Source organism: Tachypleus tridentatus, chromosome 4 (genome assembly GCF_004210375.1).
Source record: "Tachypleus tridentatus isolate NWPU-2018 chromosome 4, ASM421037v1, whole genome shotgun sequence".
Taxonomy (NCBI): Eukaryota; Metazoa; Arthropoda; class Merostomata; order Xiphosura; family Limulidae; genus Tachypleus; species Tachypleus tridentatus.
In genome coordinates this window covers 59,186,022-59,204,525 of record NC_134828.1, presented here as the reverse complement: position 1 = coordinate 59,204,525, position 18,504 = coordinate 59,186,022, and the positions used below count along the sequence as shown (strand labels likewise).

Here is an 18,504-nt window from a genome sequence, read left to right as displayed (position 1 = left end):
CATTACGCAAAAATTGAAACTGGTGGAAATATATGTGCTGCCATCTATCTATACAACTTTTAATTTCTTCCTGATAATAGAGTATCGTTTGAAAGTGCCACTTTTTTATTTGTGCGTTTTTATGAGGTAAAATTTCTCAAATATATGTATATATATATATATATATATATATATAGGCACTATCTGAAGGTCCTTTACGATTAAATATGATTCTTCATGCCAGATATATGATTTTATAAGTATTGATAGAAAGGCAAGCTGATATACATACAGAAGTCAAAAGTAATGAATAATTGTAGTTAAATGGCCAATTTATCGTTTCTATAACACATTATTGTAGAAAATAAATATAAAACCAAAGGAGTTACTCAAACTGTACAGTTTCTCCATTTACAGTTATAACAGCTGTATCTTTGTCACTAAACCTTCTCATTTTAAACCTAAACTAATACAGCCTTAATAATATTCATGTTCAGACTATGTACAGACCAAATAATGACTGCAAGTGTTCCTCCTGCCTCCTTCACCTTTCATGAATTATTGAAATTACCATCTTGCTTGAAATTAAAACACTATCCAACAGGTATTGTTCCTGAGGAAATGACATGATGGATAAGAAAGAATCTGCTTGGCCTGTCTGCACTCAAGGCGTCATCAAATGTGTGTCGACTTCGAACACCATTGGCCGAGATGCAGTTTACGCTTCTAACAGTGCTTTACTGTAGACGTTCTACACTCACCGTGATACGGTTCTATCCTCACCGCCATCAAACGAATTATCGTCAACTGTTCTCAAACAGTTTGAAACTGAATGATATTTGAATAATATCGTCATCTGCACGGAACAATTTTCTTTGTCTTTGTTCGGCCCATATTTTCAAGTTTGATACCCATTTCAACTCTTTTGGTGAAGCTGTCTTATTGTCCTAGAAGTTATATTCACACGTGTACTTACAACATGATCATTTGCAATATCTCTACTATATTGTTGTAGAGTTTGGACTTTCTATCTCGGTCACTTTTACAATCAAGTATGCTACCGTTATACGCAATTTTCAGAGTTTTCCATACAGTTCATACTGAAACCTGAGGTTTTGTTTGAAATACTTCGAGAATATGTCTTCACCAGCCAAACCTCTTACCTTACACTTTTGTTATATGGTAATTTTGTCATCTTAACTAAGAATTCATTTACGAAACTAAGCTACCGGAAATAGTAGGATTACATATACTTTTACAACAACTAGTATGGCACTTTTTTCCTTGGTTAGCTGACAATACCACAATGTAAACTATCAGTGCGTGACTGTATTTTGGTGCATTTCGTGTTTGAACAATAGAAGGGAGCATTACTGACTCTAGTTTTGTTTTTGTTTTCAAATGGAGGAGAAGGAAATGAGACGTGTCAGTGGATCATATTTAAAATCCATTTAAAAATTAAGTTAATGAACGGCATCAGGCAGGGAGACAGCGACATTTCAGGGGAGTTACCCCCGCTAGAGCTGGTCCTGGAGTGTAACAATCCCATAATATTTGCAGAACTGCAGAAAAGGGGGGACTTGAAGTTACATAACATAATACTAATAATGTTATGATAAAAATATGTTAGATTAATGTTTAAAACATGCAATAACTAAGTAGCGAAAATGTTATTTGAAAAGTGGAAAGTTCGGAAAAACATGTATGCTGTTAAACAACAACGGTAGTTTATTCAGGTTTCAAAACATACAGGAGGGACAAAAGTGGTTACACAATTGATTCATTTAGAGAATAGTTTAATTTTTAACTATTGCTGTTGAAGAAACAATAATTAAGTTCACTTCATTTGTCTTTGCGTTTTTTTTCTAATACCAACTTCAACACCTGTGTAGTATCAACTGTATGGCAAAGTTTGTCCCGTCTTGTGTGTGTATTTAAAAGTGTATGGATAAGTGCTCTCTCACGTACAGGAGGACGACTGTAGTTCACAAAATTTTTACATTACTACAGTTTTTACTACAAAGTAAATGTTCATTTCTGTCTGAGTACTTTTATACATAAATAGATAACGGAATGAGATAAGGTTCTTATCTTAAAATATCAATAGCAGATTCGATAAGTTCCTCTACATTTGAATTTCATTCTTAAAATGAAACGAACATTTATCTAAACCTAAAAATATTGTTTTCTTTTTCGGCTTATTACAAGAAAAAATGATTCACTTCCCAAATCACTGGCAGAAGTTCACACATTAGTCCACAGTTATTTTGTTTACTAAAGTTGACAAAATGTGTTTTTAAACGCATTTCATACTCAAATCCATACATAAGAAATGAATTTTAAAGCAACAACAAAATCTTTTTGCAAAAACATATTTCAACTGCTACTATACAGAAGACTTCATTACATTAAAAATGAAACTAATGTTAAAAACGGAGCAAGCATTCTGTTTGAATGAGTATATTATACGTTAAAAGAACACCATCACACTGGGCAAAGAAAACAGAACAAAAATGCGTTGGTTGATGTAAAACCTTTATGTTGAATATCACGAAAAATGTAAACAAATTAGCATTATTAAAATTCCGTATAAGTAACATAAATATAATATTCCAACTAATGAATGAAGAATGTTTTAAGACAAGTATAATAAAGTAAGTTTAAATCAATTAATAAACATAATAGACCTAATACTAGTATCTTATGCCGGGTATAATTATAATCATGTTTTACGCTTTTCGAAAATACTTTCATTCCATAACAACTGTTGTTGTAGCAAAAGCTTATACAAATGGTGTTCCAACAACTAGTGTATTTTTGTATCCTAGTCGACATAATGAGTTCTGAATTAAGCAAAACGCGTTGTTGACAGTGAAGTTAGGATACTATTATTATACACTCTTCTGATTCTTGAAAATCTCTAACGTACTATGTCAAGAATGAAATGTTAACAATGTAAGAGGCGTAATACTATTGTCTTGTAACAAGCATAGTTAATCTTTAGGTAATTATTTGTAACAAAAGTAGAATAATATAAAAAAGTGAGAGACTGTCTGTCACTAGAGGACGATATATTAAGATGTGAGGAAATTGCTGGTCACTGTTGCAAGATAAGTGATGACTACTAAAGAACGAAATATCTGGTTGTTATATAAAGTTTAATCTACAAAGAAGGAAAAATCAAGATGTGAGGAAACTGTCAGCGCATATTAAAATTATACGCGACTACTAATCACCAAAGGATGATTTACCAAGTCATAAAACTTAACAGTTATTTTAGGTTCATATTGTGGAAACTAAGAAAAGGAGGAAGAACATAAAAATGTATCCTTAATTAACAAGCTTTCTCCTATCTTGTTGGAAGTTTCTTAGGTGTGAAGTAGCTGTTGGTCACTATAGATAACCTTTAGCCAGTTGTCACTAGAGTAGATGATATCAATTGTTAGTCAACTGTTGGTCATTATAGGAGATGATATAAAGATGTTAGTCAACTGTTGGTCATTATAGGAGATGATATAAAGATGTTAGTCTGCTGTTGGGCATTAGGGGAGGCGATATAAATATGTTAGCCAACTGGTGATTACCAAAAGAAAAACATAAGAGGATATGTAACTGTTTATCATTATGGAATGAGATATAAATATATTTGATAATTTTGGTTACAAGAGAACAAAATATCAATATGTTTGTTAACTATTGATCACTACAGGAGGGTATATCAAGATTTGAGGTAATCTTGGACACTATAGGAGGGGATATCAAGATGTTTGTTAACTGTTGTACACAAGAGGAGGGGATATTAAGACCTGAGGTAACTGTTGTACACAAGAGGAGGGGATATCAAGATGTTTGTTAACTGTTGTACACAAGAGGAGGGGATATCAAGATGTTTGTTAACTGTTGATCACTAGAGGAGGAGATATCAAGATCTTAGGTAACTGTTGGACACTAGAGGAGGGGATATCAAGATCTGAGGTAACTGTTGGATACTAGATGAGTACATATAAAAATATTATATAATCGTTAGTCACTGAAGGAAAATATATCAAAATATGAGATAGTCAATGGTTACTAGAAGAAAATATAGAAGAAATTAGCTAATCATTTGTCACTAACGGAGGATATATCAAGACGTAAGACAATTATTATTCATCAAAAGGGTCAATACGAAGATGATAAGGTAATTATTGGTTACCAGAGGAAAAAATATCGGTAGTTCATTAACTGTTGGTCATCTGAGGAGGATAAATGCGAGGTAACTGTCAGAAACCAAAAGGAGAAACATAGGTCTGATTGAACTGTTAGTTGCCAAAGAGGTCAAGATATTAAGTTACTACAGATCACCAAAGGCAAATATATAAAGATGTGAATTAGCTGCTCGCTACTGGAGGGGAGGAAGCTATAAAAATTACAAATAACTTTTAGTTAACATAGGAAGAGAAATAAAAATGTTACTTAAGTATTGGTCACGAAAGGAGAAGACATCACAATATTACCTTATAGCTACTGATCGAAAGCGAAGATAACAAGATATTAAGTAAGGTTTGGTCACCAGAGTAAGAAATATCAAAATGTACGGTAGTTTTTCGTTACTAAAATAATACTTATCAACATATTACTTACTTTTAGTCATTAAAGGAAAAATACCAAGACGTAAGGCAATTATTGATCTCCAAAGGGGAAGTTTTAAGATGTAAATTAACCTTTGGTTACTAAAGAAGAAGATAACAAGATGTTACGTAGCTGTTGGTCACTAAAGGAAAAAACATAAGGATGTGAGGTAACTGTTAGTTACCAAAGGAGAAGATATCACAACGTAAGACAACCTAATCACCATATGGGAAGATACTGAGATATAAGGTAACTATTGATCACTAAAGGAGGAAATATCGACATTTAAAGTAACAGATTGCTATTAAAAAAACAGATATCAAGAACTTAGGCACTAAAGTAGAAAAGATCAAGATCTGAGGTGACTGTTGGACTTCCGAGTGTGACGTATTAAGATATTAGGTAACTGTTAATCGTCATTGGAGAAAACATCGATATGTAACGTAGCTGTTAGTACCTAGAAAATAATAATTCAATATTTTAGGTAACTGTTGGTTATCAAAAACGGGAATATTAAGATGTAACGTAACTTTTGGCTGTTAGAATAACTGATATCCAGAAGTGATGTAACTGTTGGTCTCTGAAGGAAGAGATATGATGATGTAAAACAACAGTTGGTCACCAAAGTAGAATATATAAAGATTTAATATAATTGCTGGTCACTAAAGAAGGCATTGTTACGATTTAAGGTAACTATTAATCATCAGAGGAGATGTTATAAGATATAAGGTAACTGTTGATCACCAGCTTTATGGGATTGTTTGTGAAAACGATGTACTTTAAACTTAAAAAGTTAATAAATCCATCTAACTAAAACAGGCTATTTTTCGTCAATTCAATATTACTATAAGGTTTTTCGGGAATTTCACAGTTTAATTTTATTTTTTAGTAACTTAATTGTTTCGTAATTACTTCACAACCAGTCTCAAAATAGTAATACATTATGCACTATATATATATATTTAGAAGGTTATATTCCAAGGTTTGTGTATTACATTAAAACATCCATATTGCTGTCAGTAACAGAAATGGCCTTTCAAAACATTATTAGACCAATTGTTGAGTAACAAAACAATATGTTTAATAGCCATTGTAATTATTATCTTCATTATTGAGCCACATGTTAAAAAAAATTCGAATGATAAATCCTGTATCATTACTTGTTAGAAGCATACTTTACTCCTGTCTATTCAAGCGGATATTAACTTTGTTAATACTTTTGTCTAATTCAGAAATAAATCTACGTTAATTATTAATTTTACGTAAAGTGAGAAAAAATCAATCTAATTATGTAGTTGATAGCAGTAAAAATTTAATTAATTTTAGCTCATCATAGTTTTCACAACTATTTAATTTACAAAATTATTTGCTACTCATATCGGCATTTTTACGTGATTGATTAGTTTCTCCACTCTATAGATGTATTTATCTATCAGATTTCACATATACAATACCTTTTATCAAGAAAAGACAATGGTGGTAAAGATTTTCGTAGTTCAGATAACAGAGTAGTGTGGTGTGTCATAACTCTGTGAAACTTGTAGGAGTTTGAAGGTTTGAAATATGTAAAAATTTGTAAGTCTTCATACATGAAGAACATGACTAAGTCGTTGGACTTAAAATCACAATCAGAAAATGGCTATTATCTTTCTTTAGCACATCAAGGAATTTCAAAATTGACGGTTGAAGATAAGAAAAGTGAATACGAATGTGTAGAAATCTTGGACCTCTCCCACAATGAAATCAGGTAAACAGCCCTGCTACTAAAGTAAGCACGTGGGTTTTTTGTTCATAATTAAATAGCTAGACGACATTACGTTAAGGTGATGTTGGTAACTCAAAGCAAAATTTTGATATCCCTGACACGTATAAAGTATAACAGAAAAATTGAAACATTCAGTATTATTAAATAACTTTTGATATTAAACTTTATGATGAGATTGTGTGCACAAATTCATTCATCGATTTTTGTTTTCATTTTAGACAAGACCATTTGTTTAATAAAACACGTAAATAATCTTGGTGGAACGAAGACTAATAATTTAGGTTTCAAATATACATATTCAGCAGGATAAACTTGCCTCATATCTTCAAAATAGTTAATCGATTCAGAACCTTACAATTCGATTTACTCTCAAATTATTAAATTGATTTTAATTGTATTTTTGGGTCCGCATATTGCGTCGTATTCGGCGTAAAGTGACATTTTTATAAATGTAAATAAAATCACGACCTATGCCTCCGAAATGTAACGAGTTATCCAAGTTCTAGTTTACTGATGATTCCTGAAGAAGGTGTAACAGTGAAATATTGAACTAATAAAGTTACATTCTGAAGATATTGGTGGTGAATTTATTTATATTTATAGTAATGTCTCATAACAAAGTTTGTTTTAAACAAAGTTAAGAATGAAAATTAAGTGAATTTACTTATTGTCAAAGTAAAATTCTTAACGTACATTAGCAGTAATTTGTGGAATTAATTGTCATGTTGATGATATCTAGGTTTAAAATTATGCATTTGACTCATATTCTATTATGCGTTTTGTTTGTTTGTTTTTTAATTTCACGCAAAGCTACACGAAAGCTATCTACGCTATATGCGTTTTGTAACTCTCTGACAGGCACTGAGTCGTATGAAATTTTGGAATAAATAATTTAGTAATAGATGTTGATATATATATTTCTATACAGTAGGTTCCACCGATCCCATTGACAATGTGCAATCGTAAACGATCGGCTATCAAGTACTAAATCTTATACGTTAATAAAGTGTATATATTTTAACAGAGATAAAATGTTATTTGAACTTTAAAACAAAAAATCAACATTCAGAAAAAAATCCAGTGGCGGATTTAGGGAGAGTGACTAGGGTCATACCATTTTTATACTGTTTTTTTTTTAAATTGGGTCACATTTTAAAAATCTGCCACTAAAATGACCTTTGTCAACAAATATTTATTTTTCGAGTCCCTTGCGGTGGGTTCAGCAGATAGTCCAATGTGGCTTTGCTATAAGAAAACACACACTCGAGTCCCTTGATTTATAATTTTCTTGTTTTGCCATCTAGTGAGAAACTCGTGAAGCACTTTTAATATATTATGTCAACTGCTGATAAGAACATAATATTTTCATTATGACATAAATGGACAGCCTTATTCCAATAAAAGTTGTATGAAACACTGATATTTTTGTTTTTTTTTATTTTCCCAGATAATTTTACTTCATAAAAATGTAGGAAAATAAGGGTTGAATATAAGTGATTTGTTTAAGAACAAATCAACAGAGTTCATTTTTTATCCAAATCAAAGTGATACGCTTATTTATTTTATATATTTTAATAAAAACTAAGGTCCCCTTTTGCAACCAATTTTAAACTTTTGTCAGCATTACTTTTCTATTATTATAGCTTCAACGTCTTCCTAAAGCATAATATATTTGTTTATTTTTAAACGTCTCATAACTTCAACAAGATTTCATTATTAATACACCAGATGAAAATCATGATCTCATAATCCGCACAATATCAAAGATTCTCGTTAATTATTAAAATGCATAATAATAGTTACTGTTACTGAAATAAACAAATGCCTCGTGACAAATATCTATGATAAATAGAAATAGGTGAAAAACAATTTTTTTTTTTATTGAGAAATTTGTCTTAGCTTTAATTTATAACCACCACATTATCCTAAAAGTTAACAATCTACCGTTGAGGAAAACAAAAACATAACAATTAACAGCTACCTCATTTTCTGGGTTATATGGACACAGTGATAGCGAGCTTTCATCAAATGTTATCTTACTTTATTTTCAGAAACCATAATTAATTCCAACATATTTATTTTATAAATAGTAGGTTATCTACATTGGAGATTTTCTTATGGTATCCTTAAAAGAAATACACTTACACGGTTCAAAGGTGAGAAGCACTCAACTTTTTATTGACAAAAATATAAGTTTTCCCCACCCTAACCAGAATTTGATAACTGTTCATGTTTCTCATTGCATTTAAGTTAACAAAGCGATTTGACTTTTAATCATTACAAAGCATTAAAATTTGATGTATGTTATTCGAATTTAATTCTAATTACTTATAGCAAACATCCGATTTTTACTTTCAAATGCCTGTCAAAACAAACTGCAATGTCCTGTAAATAGTTCAAAGGGTTGAGATAATAGAGAGGTGTAACATTAAGGTTAGGAACATATTTATTTTAACTTAATAACACTATCACATTTTTACTCTAGAATCTTCATACATTTCTTCGCACATAATCTACTAATTTAGAAGGCTCCGTTTTTATAAGCTCAGTATTTCAAAATTTTGTATATGTAACAAGTACTGTTTATATTTTTATTTTTACTTAAAGCTACGCTAAAAACAAAGTGTATCATATGTAAGAAGCTTCAAAATAGGGGAATATTTTTCAGGAAAGTTATTACAATATTTTATTGAAAGCTAGAATAAAATTACCTTTTCTGCGTACGGCCAGGCAGTTAATGCACTCAACTCGTAATGCTGAGGGTCGCGGGTTTGAATCCCCTTCGCGCCAAGCTTGCTCGCCTTTTCAGCCGTGGTTATAATGTGACGGTCAATCCCACTATTCGTTGGTAAAAGAGTATCCCAAGAGTTGGCGGTGGGTGGTGACGACTAGCTGCCTTCCCTCTACTCTTACACTGCTAAATTAGGGACGGCTAGCACAGATAGCCCTCGAGTAGCTTTGTGCAAAATTCAAAAACAAACAAAACAAACAAAGCTTTGCGCGAAATTCAAAAACAAACAAACAAACCAAACCTTTCCTGTGTAATTCAATATAACCTTAATATTAATTTTCGATTAGAGCAAGCTGACTACTAATAGCAAAACTGACAAATAAACCAGGCAAAGTTGTATATACAGTAATTAAATATACTTTTCTTGCTTTTTTATTCATAGAGATTACAATGATGAATCAGTTGGGCACCTTCGCTTTTAACGATATTTTTGACTATAGAGAAAACACTTGTTATAAATGTTTGTTATCGATGTATCAAATTTTAAATTACCCCTAATGTGAGAAACGTAACATTTACCTCTAGGTATACCCTCTTCTGTAATTTCTTCACCATCTCTAGTGTGAGAAACGTAACATTTACCTCTAGGTATACCCTCTTCTGTAATTTCTTCACCACCTCTAGTGTGAGAAACGTAACATTTACCTCTAGGTATACCCTCTTCTGTAATTTCTTCACCACCTCTAGTGTGAGAAACGTAACATTTACCTCTAGGTATACCCTCTTCTGTAATTTCTTCACCACCTCTAGTGTGAGAAACGTAACATTTACCTCTAGGTATACCCTCTTCTGTAATTTCTTCACCACCTCTAGTGTGAGAAACGTAACATTTACCTCTAGGTATACCCTCTTCTGTAATTTCTTCACCACCTCTAGTGTGAGAAACGTAACATTTACCTCTAGGTATACCCTCTTCTGTAATTTCTTCACCACCTCTAGTGTGAGAAACGTAACATTTACCTCTAGGTATACCCTCTTCTGTAATTTCTTCACCACCTCTAGTGTGAGAAACGTAACATTTACCTCTAGGTATACCCTCTTCTGTAATTTCTTCACCACCTCTAGTGTGAGAAACGTAACATTTACCTCTAGGTATACCCTCTTCTGTAATTTCTTCACCACCTCTAGTGTGAGAAACGTAACATTTACCTCTAGGTATACCCTCTTCTGTAATTTCTTCACCACCTCTAGTGTGAGAAACGTAACATTTACCTCTAGGGTATACCCTCTTCTGTAATTTCTTCACCACCTCTAGTGTGAGAAACGTAACATTTACCTCTAGGTATACCCTCTTCTGTAATTTCTTCACCACCTCTAGTGTGAGAAACGTAACATTTACCTCTAGGTATACCCTCTTCTGTAATTTCTTCACCACCCCTCCAATAAGTACGAAATTTAACGTTAATTATTAACTACTCAAACAAAACATAATTATTATAGTTTTCAAACTTGTTTGGTTGCACCCACCTATCATATCTTCTCTTTAATGATTTGGTAATAGTTCTCTCTTAACATTATGCTATACATAATCAAAGTTTGTTTGCAACTTAGCAAAAAGCTACACAGTCAGCTTTCCGTGCTCTACCAATCTCGGGGCCAGGCACAGCTAGCTGGTTAAGGCACTCAACTCATAATATGAGGGTCGCGGGTGCGAATCCCCGTAACACCAAACATGCTCGCCCTTTAAGCCGTGGGGGCGTTATAATATTGCGATATTGGCGGTGGGTGGTGATGACTTGCTGCCTTACCTGTAGCCTTACACTGCTAAATTAGGGACGGCTAGCAGAGATAGCCCTCGTGTTGCTTTGCGCGTAATTCAAAACAAACCAACCTCGGGTATCGAAACCTCATTTTTAGCGTTAAGCCCGTAAAGTTGTACCATTGAGAATGGATTCTCCGTATACCACGAGTATAGGAACTCGGTTTATTGGATTGTAAGTTCACATACATACTGCTGTGCCACTGGGAGCATAACCAATAGAAAGTCAGTGTTTTCATCTATCAAGTGAAGTATTATATTATGTTGTTTTCTGAACAGAGTATTGCCAATTTCTATTTTAGTACAAGCTTCGTTCCAACGGGAAATATATCGACTGGCGTGGATGAATTTATAACAGTTCTAGTGGCCCAATTAGAAAGCTCGAAAATTTTCATAGCTATGCAACATTGCATGTTTTTAATGTAATTATTTTATGTTTTGTGTTGCATTATTTAATTAAATAAAAAAATATTTAGTGTACTACCACCGTTAGTATAAAAAGTAGGGTTAAGTATCATTGACAGTCGACAACAACAAAAAAGGAGAACCCTGGTAAGTACTTAATTTCTAGTTTTTCATGCGTATTCCTTAGTTATTATTGTAAATTATTTGAAATGTAAATAAAAATATTTAGCACAGTTAAAATTATGTAATGTAAAATAAATAATAATATAATAAAAAGGCACATAATATTCACGAGGCACTGTGCATGGAGCTCGGAGTGGGTCATAGGTAATGTAGTTAATAGCGTAACGTAAGCTCCACCTTCTAGTGATTTACAACTTTATAAGGCGCGAATAATAGTTAGACACGGCTCAAAGGGTAACACAACAATAGAATTTAAGTATAAATATGTGTGTATTGTTAGGAGTTTAAAGCAAATCGGGATAAACGAATATAATTTCAAGAATGTTTCAAGTTATTCTGTAAAGATTTTGACTGGAATTTCTCGCAAAGCTACACGAGGGTTATATGCGCTAGCCTTCCCTAAATTAGCGGTGTAAGACTAGAGGGAAGGCAGCTAGTCATCACCACCCACCGTCAACTCTTGGGATACTATTTTAACGAAGAATAGTGGAATTTACCGTAACATTATAACGCCCCTACGCTGAAAGGGCAAGCATGTTTGGTGTTATGGAGATTCGAACCCGCGACCTCTCAGTCGAACCCCTTAATCCCCCTGGTCATACCAGGCCTTATATAAAGAAGAAAGACTTGTTTAAATTAGTTTCAATTTTTTTTTGGTGGTGGTTACGAGGTCTGGCAAAATTACCAACCTTGTGTAGTGTTAAGTTAGAGAAAATAACAGATAAATATAAACTTTCACTGAAAACAGATGTTTAAAATATATTTATGAAGTTTTAAAGATTATGCAAATGAAAATTGAAATATTTGAGAAGAAGAAAAGTATTTTTAATCTTAACATGAAAATCACTATGAAAATCACTTTGCATTCGGACAAGTACAAAAATGTTGAAATATGTTTTGAATCACAAATTAAAGAGTAGGTCAAAACAAGATTTAGACTGATCTTGTACAAATCTTTTCTTCGTACTAAAATTCATTAAAGAACACATCTATCATTTCTGAGTAGGGAAATGCTTTTTTAAAAGTCTTTACAAGCAGATTTCTTATCTGTCCTCTAAGTCCATACCATATAACAATCAATTCAGATATGACAATATCCATAGCTACTGATACAAGAGGGGGAGAGGAAATCATGATTATTTTTAGTCCAACATTATTTATGAGTGGCGATACTCTCCAGAAACAATAAGGAGGGCTAACCCTGCTTTGAAAATTGTAAGTTTCCAATATAAACACATCTGTATGATTTGTATATATGAATATTTGCGTCGAAAATAGTTGTCAGATACCCTCCCCCCAAAAAAAACCCCGATTAGTTTTCGATGACATCACACTATGCCACCTGTGAAACACCAAATAATGCCAAAATGCAGGTTTGATATATTCCGTTCCACAGTAACACCGTATTGGCCCCAGTTTTCGTGTAATTTGCTAATAGAAAATCATTTTAACACAGCTTGTAAAAATAAAACGTTTTACTTAAAAGTAAACTGAAATGTCTGATTAAAATGTTTCAGAATTATTTCTGTAGTAACAAAGAAATGTTTTTCAGTGATGTGTCATTCCTTACTGGCTTTCAGCGTCTAAGAACGGTCGTACTTGATCACAATCTTGTAGGAAGTAACACAGTGTTCCCCTATCTACCCAGGCTCCACATGCTCTGGTTGAACTACAACCTCATCGTTGACTTTAGTACTTTCATACCTGTTTTAGCTCGTAGTTGTCCAGCACTGAATATATTAAGTTTGGTGGGAAACGATGCAGCTCCAAGCTATTTCAATGGAAAGACACTGGAAGAAAATCTCAAATACAGGTAGAGTTTGTTTTTCATCAATTATGTTACCATTTTTCACACAAACACTTCGATTACCTACAAACGAATTGACGGATAATGTTTATTTCAAGATGAAAAAAAAGTACGTTCCTTGCAGTAAACGACACTTTTTATAACAGATCAAAAGATAGAAATGCCATCAATATAAGAAATAAAGTTTTTGCTGAAAATTTTAACTTGAAGTTATGTCATTTACATGAAAACAAACAACCTTAATAGGCTGCAACTTGTTATCAGAGTCAAACATGTGGTCAGCTATCGGTCAGTTACCTCTTTCTTTCTTTGTGAACCTGATGATGATCGAAGAATGTCGAAACGTTGTTCGCTCCTCTACATAGTGCTTTCTCTATTCATACCAGCCGTTTTTTACATATATAATTTTCTCTACAAGTGGGTTTTCACGTCATCGGGAATAATTAATTGCTTTGTGTACTTGTCATTGTTACCATAGAGAAACTGGATATTTCTAGGTTCTAGTTAAACTCTTTTTCAACCTAAAAAAGTTATGTAATAAAACTAGTTTAGAAAACTTAAACAATAAACTCCTTTTCTTTTAATGTATTAAATATAATATAATATTAAAAATTAAGAGCTATTGATAATATAAAAAGAATATACAAATACTCTGAAAATAACATTAATATGTTTCTTCTACTCAGGTATCGTGTAATATGTCTATTTCCTCAGCTGTATCGCTTGGATGATCAGGACGTCACAACATCAGAACGTCAAGCCGCGAGAACTCAGAATGACAAAATATTGTCTTTATCAGCTTTTAAGGTAATACAGCAATATTTGGCACGTATTACCCTCAAGCTTTAGGAAACTATACTATTTAACTTTTATTGTTATTGGATTAATCTCCCTTGTAAATACATATATATACATATATATTAGTGGCAGAAATGAATTATATTGGAAAGTTGTGTGTGTTTTCTTATAGCAAGATCAAACTGGGCTTTCTGCTGAGAGCACCCAAGGGAATCGAACCCATGATTTTAGCCTTCTAAATCAGTAGACTTCTTGCTGTACCAGCGGGGTACTGTAGAAGAATTATTCAACTGTATTTATAGATTATGTTACTCCTCTGTTTGTACTGTTGATGTTTTCATACGCTGGTGAAACTGATTTTTATGTGATAAATCAGGAAGTTGTACCAAAATCATATTTTCGTTTCTTTCACATCATTCTCAACCTACACAAAATTTGTTATGCATACCTGAAAGAGAGGTTTTCAAAATATATTATTCCATAACCTACTGCTTGAAGCTAGCTAAAGTTTTCCTCCCCCAATGTAATTAAACAAATAAAACTAAACAAATCTCCACTGCACTTGGATGCATCTCATGGATGGAAGTAATCACCATGCATATTTAAGTGTACAGCGTATAATTAAACATTATTCTAATAAAGTCGAGTGTGTGAAATGGAAAAAAAAAAAAACCTTTGAACTTAGTCTAAACAAATCTGACACAATTTGGAACATAGCGTATACTATCTTATCTCATAAATACAAAAGATGCTGGAGACAAAGGTAGCACTCATGTATGAACTTTAGTTTGTAACGTACAAGGCTGTATTTAAATGTTAATCAGTGTGTTCTAAACAGTACCGCAAATCAACGGCAAGATTTCCACAAACACCCGTCATACTGTGATTTCTTAAAAGAAACAAGACAGATGATAAATGTGTACTTAGAAACATCAACAATATAATGTAACGTTGCACTGATTTGTTGTTTTACAGCATCTGTTTTTTATTAGATTTTATATTTAACAAACGATAAGCCTTCAGAAATAAATAGAAGTTAAAATGCTAAATACAACTCGAGTAGATAAAGAACATCAAATCTAGAAATGATTCATTAGGGTTATTTCTCTTCGTCTGTTAAAACACCAATAAAGCTGCATTTTTCACACAAATGTGTGTTTGTTTTTATTAAAGCCAAAGCTACACAATGGGTTATCTGTATTCTACCCATTGCGGGTATTTAAATTGGAATTTTAGAGTTATAAGCCCTCAAGCTTACCACTTAGATTAAACACACTGCAAAGACTGATTGGATTATAGTAAGCAAAACGTAAATAAAACTTGTAAACTAGTAAAATATAAACGTTACTACATCTGATCTTAAATTATAAAAACTCGATTGTTTTCACTATTTAGAAACTGGAATATAGCTCATACTTCTACATATGAATTAATTGCGTTTTATCTCTTTTAATTTTAGAAGTATTCACTGTTTCCACCATTAAACAACATTACCACGTATTTGTTCATGGCCCGGCATGGCCAAGCGTGTTAAGGCATGCGACTCGTAATCTGAGGGTCGCGGGTTCACATCCCCGTCGCACCAAACAGGCTCGCCCTTTCAGTCGTGAGGGCGTTATAAGTGACGGTCAATCCCACTATTCGTTGGTAAAAGAGAAGCCCAAGAGTTGGCGGTGGGTGGTGGTCCCTAATTTAGTAGTGTAGGGACGGCTAGCACAGATAGCCCTCGAGTAGCTTTGTGCGAAATTAAAAACAAACAAACCTATTTGTTCATTAGTTATTTATCTATTTAACAAAAAAAAAAAAGAATTATAAATTCATCTAGAGATACCAAGTAAGGCTAATCGCATAACAGGCTTTATTTTTGTTGATGTGAGAGATCCCAATATGCTTTGTCGTTCCAATACTAATGTTTTTTTTCTGAAGTTTGAAAACTAGGTCCACTCAGTTGTAAAGCACATAAAAATAAACGGAAAAATAGACGAAATGTAAGGCTCTAAAATATATGAAAGGATCACTACGTTTCAAGAAAGCCATGTTTTGCTTGTGCTGTAGGAAATTAGTATTATATTGGAGGAGAATTTGAAAAGATAATTGATAAATTAACATAAGAGAAGAAAAGAAGAGAAATAAAGCGACTAACAATGCTACTGGTGGAGGAGCTCTAACCATCCCTGCCAAGTTTAAACCTAGGGCCGCCAGCAGATTGCAGGAGTGAATAAATAATATTACCAGAAAAAAAAACCCTATAATTTTATCGGGATATAACAGTATTCATTAAGCATTCATGCAACAACTGCCAAAACTTCCGAGTAAAATGGATTTGTAATTTGCAGGTGCAAAAAATGTATTTATTTGGATTACTGAGCAATAAAAAAGTTCAGGGTCCAGCATGGCCAGGTGGTTAAGCCGCTCGACTCGTAATCCTAGGGTCGCGGGTTCGAATCCCCATCCCACCAAACATGATCGCCCTTTCAGCCGTGAGGGCGTTATAATATTACGGTTAATCTCACTATTCGCTGGTAAAAGAGTAGCCCAAGAGTTGGAGGTGAGTGGTAATGACTAGCTGCCTTCCCTCTAGTCTTACACTGCTAAATTGGGGACGGCTAGCGCAGATAGATTTCTTGTAGCTTTGCGAGAAATTCAAACAAAACAAACAAAAACAAAGACTAATCATTATCCTCACCGTCATGACTAATTGTGCAGTGTAAGACTAGAGAGAAGGCAGCTGGTCATCACCACCCACCGCCAACTCTTGGGCTACTCTTTTACGAATGAATAGTGGGATTGAACGTCACATTATAACGTCTCCACGGCTGAAATGGCGAGCATGTTTGGTGTAACGGGGATTCAAACCCGCCACATTCGGATCATGAGTCGAGTGCATTAACCATCTGGCCATACTGGAACTCCAAGAAATAAGGTCCCATTGTGTTGCTGTCAGGGGAGTGTATTATGTTTGGGTCGAATAAAGCCTTTCATTTCTGAAATTCACCTGTATTGAGACATAACATATGTACACTACGACTACTACTATTTTTGAGCCGTATTTGTGATCTGCAAACTTGAAAACACGTGGAAGACACAATAAAAAGAAAGAGACAAAGAAATGAATCTTTGACTATTTTCATTGAAAATGACTGTGATACATGCGCCTAATGCTTGTCTAAGAACTATGTTTTTGTTAACATTTTGCATTAAAAAAAAAGATTTGCTCATCCCTTTGCCTCTGTGTTATATGTACTAATAAACATGTATATTCGTTATATTTAATGTTAAATTTGCTCATCAAATATATGGATATATCATATTCCGATATTCACAAAATTTAAAATTTATCCGTCAAAAATATTAACTGGTTCTTATCAGGTTCAACTGGATCACTTTAACAAATTGTACACACACACACATATGCTCATTCCATTACATCAGTTGTAAGTGCAAATTTTAAAAGAAATATATATACAATCGAAAATATGTATAACTTTAATACAAAGTCAGTTAATTGAAAACAACATTTTTTATTATAATACTCTTGAAATGTAAATAATCTTAAAATTAATTCAGGCAAATACACTAAAATAATGTATCTTGAGATCACTTCTTAATGCTGACCAAAAGTTATTTTTCAAGTGAAGTGCTAACAATCGTCACACTTCGTTTGAATCGGTCCCATCATTCACATGTTCTTTTCATTTCAGACGTCATATATTCTCACAATGTGTAAAAATAAACTAGGAAAACCTAGAAAGCCAGATGTTTAATTTGGGAGATTAAAATAAAGAAGATACTTAGAAGAGTCAAAAACATAACTACGGTGTTAAGAAAAAGTTTTGAAAATTCAAGGTTCATGATAAGATAAAAAGTAAAAATGCTTATAATTCTAATCTGTCCTGTTGAACCGATTAGAATATTTTTTGTTATTCAAGGCAGCTCAGGGCCCTCTAGCGGGTGAGAGCCAATTGAATAATGCGAATTTCAGACTCTGATGTATATATATATATATATTACCGTATTTTCCGGTTAATAAGCCGAGGCCAATTTTCAGCTCTGAAAATGAGGGTTTTTGCTTATTACCGCCCAATAACCCGAAGCCATTTTTAAGAAGTGACAAGTTTCTTCAAAATCATTTCTTAGTCTCGTTTCAGCGTCAGCACGCATGTTGTGTGTGATCATTGGCGTTCTGTAGTAAAGCAGAACGTGTCGTATTGAGACAGAGATGGAATCAATATGTCATTCGTTATTGGCTCCACTCACTGTAATTAGGTAACCAATGAAATTCCAGAAACAACGTTTCACTGTAGTCTTAACGTGCTTTGCTGATGGGACAAAATTACCGCCTATGGTAATTTTCAAAAGAAAAACATTTCCTAAGAAGAAGAAATTTCCGAAAGGAGTGATCGGCC

General features: G+C 33.2%; 1 protein-coding gene across 1 annotated transcript; it reads left to right on the top strand.

Moving 5' to 3' along the window:
• The first annotated feature begins 6,054 nt into the window (after nt 1-6,054).
• LOC143249212 (leucine-rich melanocyte differentiation-associated protein-like) lies at nt 6,055-16,638 on the top strand. The gene is made up of 4 exons (XM_076498693.1): nt 6,055-6,337; nt 13,046-13,306; nt 13,987-14,107; nt 14,271-16,638. Exons 1-4 carry the CDS (start codon nt 6,180-6,182, stop codon nt 14,343-14,345), a joined length of 615 nt encoding a protein of 204 aa, XP_076354808.1. The 5' UTR covers nt 6,055-6,179; the 3' UTR covers nt 14,346-16,638.
• The last annotated feature ends 1,866 nt before the right edge of the window (nt 16,639-18,504 follow it).